This window comes from Lactuca virosa, chromosome 2 (genome assembly GCF_052849685.1).
Source record: "Lactuca virosa cultivar CGN04683 chromosome 2, Lactuca_virosa_CGN04683_v6, whole genome shotgun sequence".
NCBI lineage: Eukaryota > Viridiplantae > Streptophyta > Magnoliopsida > Asterales > Asteraceae > Lactuca > Lactuca virosa.
Window position 1 is genome coordinate 278,756,664 of NC_136427.1, and position 8,508 is coordinate 278,765,171.

The window sequence follows — 8,508 nt, forward strand, 5'->3', positions numbered from 1 at the left end:
TTTTTTCCTAGTCATGTACATGGAACAAATACTATCAATATACCATATTGTTTCTTGTTCCGACACACAAAAAGCCTGCAAAATCAGTTATTGGTGGAGTTTCTAGGCTCCGAGTTACTCTTAGGGACTTTGTCATGGGCTTTGGACTTTGTTTTAGGTTTCTGAACAAGTGGTGTCTTAGAGTGATCTTTCCGAGACTCTTTTGGAAAGATACAAAATGACATTGTCTTTTCATTGATCCAAAAATCATACTCAACACTTGGTTGTTTGACAACTACTTGTCTCGGAGGAACAATATTCCAAGGTGGTTTAGAATGAACCAAATTCCGAGATGGTTTACAACGAACCAAATTTCGAGGTTCATGCTTTGGAACAACAGTTTTTCCTTTTACAATCCATTCAAATTTCGGATTTGAACCTTTGGAAGGTTTCTTATTAGTGACATTCCGAGTATTTTTTTCGTTTGTTCAGTTCCTTCTCAGTCACACTGGATTTTTGAACCTTTAATACTTGTTTTGGTTTGAAAATTGTGCCATTAGAGGTAGCAATGAACACTGAAGAAGACACTTTTCGAATTGAATTATTTTTCATTTGAGGATTTACATCATTAACATAGAACGAGTGTTTGAGCTAACAGGAATAAATTGTCTCTTAAGAATCTTAACAAGCATGAACGTGTTGTTATTACTAGTAGTTGGATTGGAAACTTTTTGAGGCACTTTCTTATTGGATTTTTCAAGGAACCTAGAGTTTTGTCTAGTCCTAGTTTCTTTCACAAGAGTTTTCCTAGCCTCTGTCTTTGGATGAACAATGTCCTTTTTGTTCAGCCACGGTTTCTTCTTAGAGTCAGATGTTGACTTAGAATATTGTCCTACAGATGGATTTGTGAAACACGGCTTGATAGGAACTAAAGTACTGTTAGAAACAACTTTTGAGTTTGACACAATGGAATTAGATGTTGAGTCATCATCACGCCTAATTTCTTCATCCACATCAGTATCAAAGAAAGCCCAAAATGAGTTAGTTTGGTCCGAGTCATGTCCACGTGTCTCAAGAATGATTTCCTCAATAACACAATTGTTTGGAGGACCAGAGTTCGGAATGTAAACTCCAATACCACCTATGATATGTGGAAGTTTTGAAGATTGATTCAGGTCCAGGGATATCCGAGGTGGAAATTTCGTGGAATCGGGACATGTAATAGTGATTGGTTTGAAGTCATGAATCAAATATTGATATTTTTCTGAGTTCACATGAAGGGACGACAATGGTGAGACGGGGGTATCCGAATAAGTGTGATTCAGAATGTCTCTCGTAAACGTTAAATTTTGAAGTTCCGTCAAGGGACGAGCAGCTGGTTTCGGAAGTTCACTTCCTAGACCGAGTGATTTGGACCAAGGATGACGAGAGTTGTGAGTCATTTTTCATTAGCTTCAACAACATCAATAAAGTTATGCAACCTATCGATTTTAGCATTAAAATGTTTGTTATCACAAACCAAAAGATTTCTTTTACTAATCGAAACTCCACATTTTTATTCAAAATAATACATTCATCTTTGGCCATTACAAGTTCTCGCTCTAACGATTCAATCTTAAGCTTACGGTCTTCAAATCGTAGTCTAAGTCAGGTCAACTCACTATCCAGCTTCTAACTAACTTCTAAGGAAGACTCATATGCTTTATAAATAACTGTCATATCTGATTGTATTTGAGTTAGATAAGGTTCACATACAGATAAATCAAAGTTATTGTCAGTGGACATAGATCTTACCTGTTGGATGATGCTTCGCCCCAGGTGGATTGTTAGATACCATGTAGTAGTAATGTGGTTCAGCATCTTCGTCATCATCTTCCGAACCAGAAGACCAATAACCTTTATCACACTCAGTTGTTTACCTATCCACTATACACAAGTTTCTACCCGTATTTCCTTCATCCTCATCACCTGATAACCAATAGCCATCAACATTTCGTGAAACAGTGGTGACAAAAGCCTTTTCGCTCTCTGCTAGTTCCTGAGCACATCGAACATAATAAGCAGTGTCTTTCACCTTTGGTTTTGGAGGTTCATCAGCCAAGCAATCCTTTGAAAGACCATATTTATGACATACAATCTTTTGTTTGGCTGATTCTGGAACTTCTTGAGGTTCCGACATTCAATTCGGAATGTTGGGTCGATAGGCAGTTGGGTTTTCAGTTGGCTTAGGATAAGGTTAAGGGTTACTTGGGTGAGGAGTTTGATAGTGGTTGTGGTATGTTTTTGATTGGGATTCCATGGTCGTTTGTATTTCATTGAGAGAAGTGCGAACTCTTGCTAGAAACGAAGTTCAAAAGCAGCGGCTTCTGGATCAATGTTATCTTTACAAGGAAGGTTTGGAACAGGTTTAGTAGGTTGAACAAGTGGAACGGAGGGAGTAACTCCAAAGGGATCCGAAACAATTAGGTTTAGAACAAGTGGCTTGACAGAACTGACAAGTACGAGAGGACCTCCAGAGAGTTCTCTCAATGTTTGAGCAACATTGGATTCGTGGCCTTGTAGTTCATCGAACAACTGATAGAGCTTCAACTTCTTTAGAGATCCATTACTCTGAAGACACGATTTGACATTCCCCCATCCTTTGCTTAGACTATTGATGACCTTCAGGTTGTACTCAAGCATAGTACAAACAACACCATGAACAGTCATGTTGTTCACAATGATTCTGTACCCATTTGATGCAGATACGACTGATTCACCACGAGTGGTTGCGAAAGTATCGAAGTCGTTCACCACGGATGTCAATCACTTGTCCTTCATATTCTCTAAACCTTCAAACAAGTCTTGAAGTGTGTCCCATATCTCTTTTGCAGACTTGCACAACTTAATGTTTTCAAAGATAGATGGTGGAACACCAAACACCATTTCAGAGAAAGCGATCTGATTTGCTTTGAGTTTGTCGATGTCATTTGTAGTGAGATGTGTTTGTCGTGTTTCTTCTTGACCCATGATAACAGAAACAACATCTCTAACAACTTGTCTTACAGGAACATTAGGACCTTCTTTCACTGACCTCCATATCTCTTCAACATTATCTTTTCCAGCCAAAAAACTCTCCATTCTAACTTTCCAATGATCATACTCTTCAGCAACTAGCAGCGGTGCACGTGAAGGGTAACACATGCTATTTGCGATTTGCATTGAATACATTTGTTGAAAAGGATTAGAAGAAGCCATTTATATTAAGATATTAGAGCTGAAGTGGCATGTAGAAGAACTTTTATCCTAAACACATAAATGATTAAGATACCAAGGTAATTTTAAATCAACTATAATCTGGTCTTTTGGATTCAAAGGACAACCATTTAGGCTCTGATCCCAATTGTGAGTGATTAAATTCTATTAAATACGCAAACAAGGTTTGCGAACACAAATCTTGAATTAATCTTTAATATCAATGATGGCTAGTAATTAAGATCCAGTCAAGTCTGGTCAAACCAGTCAAGAGTTGAAGTAAATAACTTCAACAAAGTATTCAAGAAGATTAAATAAAGTAAAGTATGAACAAAGTAAAGAAATCAAGAACAAGAAGAATTTATGAGAGATGATTGACAAAATTTTGAGAGTAAAGTGAAGGATTCTATTGATGCCCAAAAGAGGTGTGTTAGATTGTTTTTTGGTACAAGGCTGACACTTCTTTTATAGCCAAATGAGTCAATACACGACAAATACATAAAATAGAAACAACTTGCATCAGTAAACAAAATCTTTATAAAGTGGATTCTCCTGAATCTATGTTATACTAAAAAAGGAATACAACCAAAAGAACTTTCTTCATGTCAGGAAAAGTTGACTACGTTCTGAATCCAAGGCATCTCGGAACTAGTCATCTCGAGGTTTTGGTCTCTGGATCATCACTTCACGTTTGAAACAACATTCTATCTCGGAATGAGGAATGATCCCGGAATCACTATGTCGTCTCGGAATTGTAACCATCTAGGAATGGCTTCATATCCCGGAGTGTCTAAGGGGCACTTTCATCATCTCTAATAAATGAATGTTTTTTTGCCACTTGTCATACTCTCATTCAATTTGCCAAATGTCATTTTATGGTTATTTTGAATTAATTTTTTTCCACATGTCATTTTATGAGTTTTTCTATTTTATTAAATTTCACATAATATTTTAATATAATACTTGCAATAAATGTAGTAATAAATGAATATCAATTTCATTAATGAACTTAGGTTTTAATTTCAAAATTCTCAAAATTAAAGCTTATTAGTTTTTTTTATTTATTTAAATTAGTATTTGTTTAAATTTAAAACATAAAAAACATTTCTATTATAATAATTCAATATTTTTCTTATTTTCTTATAAATTCAAAGTTCACAAATATTTTCACAACTAGTATACTAATATTTTCGAGTTTTTTCTTAAAAGTTACTAAAAGGTATTAGGTATGTGTCAAAGACGCCCATAGACTTTGCTTATAAAGCGTTTACATCCATATTTAGATTTCTTTTGTTATAAAATGATATAAGATAGAGAGAAATTAAATTGCTTTCTACTTTTTATGCCTACAAATGTTTCTACCCAATAAAATTATGACAAGTGTCATCATTCAATATTTTTTTTAACTAACTCTTTAAGGCTATATTAGGAATATATGAAATACAATTAAACTGGATGATGATTTGTCATAATTTTAATGGGTATAAATAATTGTAGGTAATTTAATTTCTCATAGATATTATAAATCAGCAATGTTTCCTTTTTTGTATTAAGTGGAGAAGATGTTGTTCAGACAATTATGTTTAAAATTAAGTCATGTCGTCGTTTGTTAAGTCAAAGAATTGAATTAACTACTACTACAGTACATATGCAAACGTTTCAGAGTTACTCCCGACTCTAAAAAACGAGAGGTTTAGTGCATGTTTTTAAATTAGAACGAATACTAGGGACTAATCCAAAATAAATAATTATATCAAGAGTACTCCTCGAAATATCGACGTTCACGGTTGAATTATCAACATCACTGGAACAGTTTGCGGATGCAATGGAGCCGGCGGTGGTGAAATTGAAGGCTATTGAAGCAACACCGGAGACATTCAAAGATTTCGGACAAGTGATTCAGGCGTCGCCGGACGGCGACGAGTTCGGTCCTCACGATGCTCAACTCGACCTCTCCCAAGGCACTCCTAGGTACACATCTCTTCTCTCTGCCAATTCTAGGGTTTTCTTTCCATTTCGAACATCGATCAGTAGTACTACGTAATTCCTTCCTTCCTTACTAGAATTTGAATTTGCTTTTCCGATTTATAAAACTAGAAATTAAATTTACAGGTTCTACATCATGAACCTTGAAGCTCGGCCCCTAAAATTCTCGACAATAACACATCATGCTAGTGTGACCCAGTGCTTGGGTTCAATCGGCGGTGGTGTTTGGTATCTCGGAGTTGCAAAGTCATCCATAGTCGATCCAAATGTTGAATTAGACAAGAAGAGTCCAAACGTTTTGCAATCACGAAGTGGTCACTTCTTTGTACCTCCCGCCGTTGACGGTGTTCACGTCTTCAAAATCACCGGTCCAAAATTCCTGAAGCTTCACCGGGGAACTTGGCATGCCGGTCCTTTGTTTAAGCCGGATTCCATGGATTTCTACAATCTTGAACTCACCAATACTAATGTAAGTATATATGCAACTACTTCTTGACTTTTATCTATGTGAAATTACAAATTTTAATTCTCATGTGTGATTGTGTTTTGTGCAGGTGGTGGATCATACAACCCATGATTTCAAGAAGGAAAACGCAACTGTATTTGTGATAGATGATGAGTAGACGATTTGATTTGATTTGATTTGTATGAAATATGTATATGAATACTCAGCTTTTCTTAAAGCAAACAGTATAACAAAATAAGAATGAAAACAAAACATACAAATTTATAATGAAAACAAATCCTAGTTTCTACTTATCTTCACTTGAAACACCACCCACACCCACTCCTTTCGCAAGACTAACATACTTCAACACAAGTTCCTTATAACCATCTAACAAATCTTCCACGTCACCAATTGTCATATCACCCGCTTCCGAATACAAATACGGAAAATTCCGAAACTCTTCAATTCCATTTCCGTCTTTTACAATCATATCAGCCCCTTTATTCTCCAAATCTGAAACCGATAAGTTCTTTTTCACCGATGATACTTCCTTTTCTTTTTCATTTTCCTTTTCCTTTTCCTTTTCGGTTGTTGATTCACTATTCTCAGATGACATACTTTGACCAATGCTTTGACCAGTAGTGTAATCGGTGGATAGGCCATGAATAAGTGCTTGAGCGGATTCCATATTCTTCTGAAACTCGGTGTCATCCATGGAAAGCGCTTTGGCATCTATGTTTGTAACAAAGGCTTCAGCAGACAACATGTTTGTAAAGAAATAAGCCGCTTCTCCAACTAGTCTGGATTCGCGTCTGAATCGTTGAATATACAACAAATTGGAATGCAATTGAGGAGGGTTTGCTTTTATGGTAACATAGATTAAAACCGGGAGAAACTCATCTGCTCCAGGAGGGTTTTCATTAGCAGCAACCGAAGCATTAAGCAGCAAGTTACTAATAACTTTACAGCAACTAAGTATGCAAACAAGTTTATCTCGTGGGGCTTTATAGATATTGATTTTTTGAAGCTCCTTTTGAGCGAGGATCCACGAGGTTTCGTTTTGGTATGTTGGTTGGATATCTAAGTGTTCGGGTTTGATGAATTGTTGGAGAAGAGATAATTTTTGGTGGAGATTTTCATCTTGTTTGATGTCGTGTTGGTGTGAGGCGAAGACACGGGGGAATAATTTTGTCATGATGTATTTTTCAAGACCTTCGCCTGCACTGTCTAGTTCTTCTTCTGACCCGGTTGACCACAGCGGGTGGGCCCGGAAAGAGGCTTCCATGTTGGCGAGGAATTGTTGTACGGATGTGCTGTCGGTTTCGGGATCTGGAGGTGTGTTTGAGATTGATACGATGAAGGTTTTGATGGCTCTTACAAATTCGGCGGCTGATGGGTGTCGCATACGTTCTAGGAAGTCGTGCCATGTCAGCGGTGCTGTTGAGGAACTGAATGGTTCGCTGTTCTCCATAGATTTGGTCTGTACACCTTAACACCTTTGGGATTTTTTTTTTTCTGTAGCTTCTCCTGAAACCAGAATAGCAATCTCATAATTAACTATCTGATTATCATTACACAAGCTTTACTGTTTTAGTAACCTATTCTGCTTTAGAGAACATACTTTTATTTAGACCATATAGTGTTACTGGTTCATATATGTAAACTAACAAATCTGATCATGAGTATGTATAGGCATGAGTCATGACAAGATGCATCTTTGAGTTATGCCCTTATACTACAAAACTTTAGAAAGTCTTATATAGTACTTTAATATCATAAAACTACAAAACAATTATCAAAAATACTAAAACTTGTAGAGAGCAAATTGTATTAAGATCCTAGAGGCACAATCAAATAAGATTCAATATACTGCTACTCTGCTAGTTACGGCTTAACAAACCAAAGGAACGATGAGAATGAAACCTATACTGCTTTAAATTACCAAGTCCCAAACAGAGAAAGAGACACACTATCTCTTGCGAGGCCAGATGGATCGTCTTTAATTTGATTAACATGAATTTTTAGAATTCCAAAAAAACACTTTAATTACCTGAAAAATAGTTAACCTGAATAACAATTCGTATAAATTTAATTGCATTAGCTTCAGCATACCAAAACATTAACACAGTTCAGATCAATGTAATTTTCGCTAACTTTCCTCGGAAAGTCAGAGAGTAACGATATGGATATTACAGCCAGCACCTACAATATAACTACACATAAGACGAATTACAGTAAATGTATGGGCAATCTCTGAATCTCGAACAACAGTGTGGTATCATACGAAGTATACATCTAATCGTGCAACAAAATTTTATCAAAAGCAAATTACTGATGATGTCATAGTCAAAATACCTGGTGATTAGCGACTGAAGACGCTCCGAAACATAAGCAGGATTTAGATCCCAATTCCAAAACCCTAACAAGCGTTCAGAGTCAAGAAGGAAAACTGGAAAACATCAAACCCAAGTAGGATCCATCGAATCGCAGATGTTGATGAATGTATATTTTCAAGATAGCCCCTCTCCTTCAAATCTTTTCATAAGTGTCCGCGTTTTATGCATTGTAAATATTTTTTTGTTTTCTATTGTGTATGGGAGTGATTTTCAAAGGGATAATGAGTGGGTAATATACTTTTTTTTTATTCGTATAAGTTTTTTTCTTTTTTTCGTTCGTATTTACTTCTTCAACTTGTTTAGTTATACACATTTAATTCTTATGACCGGCTACTTCAGGCAAACCGGAAAAAATGACTTAAAATGTAATATATTTTTTATTTTGTACACATTTATTCTTTAATATTTTTTTCACATTTAATCTTTAATATTTTTTTGTTGCAAAATAAGTCATTGATGTTTTTG

The 8,508-nt window shown here is 35.9% G+C and overlaps 2 protein-coding genes across 2 annotated transcripts; one reads left to right on the forward strand and one right to left on the reverse strand.

Moving 5' to 3' along the window:
* The first annotated feature begins 4,963 nt into the window (after positions 1-4,963).
* On the forward strand, positions 4,964-5,958 carry LOC145161176 (uncharacterized). The gene is made up of 3 exons (XM_079080665.1): positions 4,964-5,184; positions 5,326-5,668; positions 5,754-5,958. Exons 1-3 carry the CDS (start codon positions 5,039-5,041, stop codon positions 5,820-5,822), a joined length of 558 nt encoding a protein of 185 aa, XP_078936791.1. The 5' UTR covers positions 4,964-5,038; the 3' UTR covers positions 5,823-5,958.
* Positions 5,873-8,176, reverse strand: LOC145161175 (vacuolar protein sorting-associated protein 9A-like). The gene is made up of 2 exons (XM_079080664.1): positions 8,003-8,176; positions 5,873-7,174 (listed from the first exon to the last, which is right to left on the reverse strand). Exon 2 carries the CDS (start codon positions 7,116-7,118, stop codon positions 5,952-5,954), a length of 1,167 nt encoding a protein of 388 aa, XP_078936790.1. The 5' UTR covers positions 7,119-7,174; positions 8,003-8,176; the 3' UTR covers positions 5,873-5,951.
* Between the last annotated feature and the right edge of the window lie 332 nt (positions 8,177-8,508).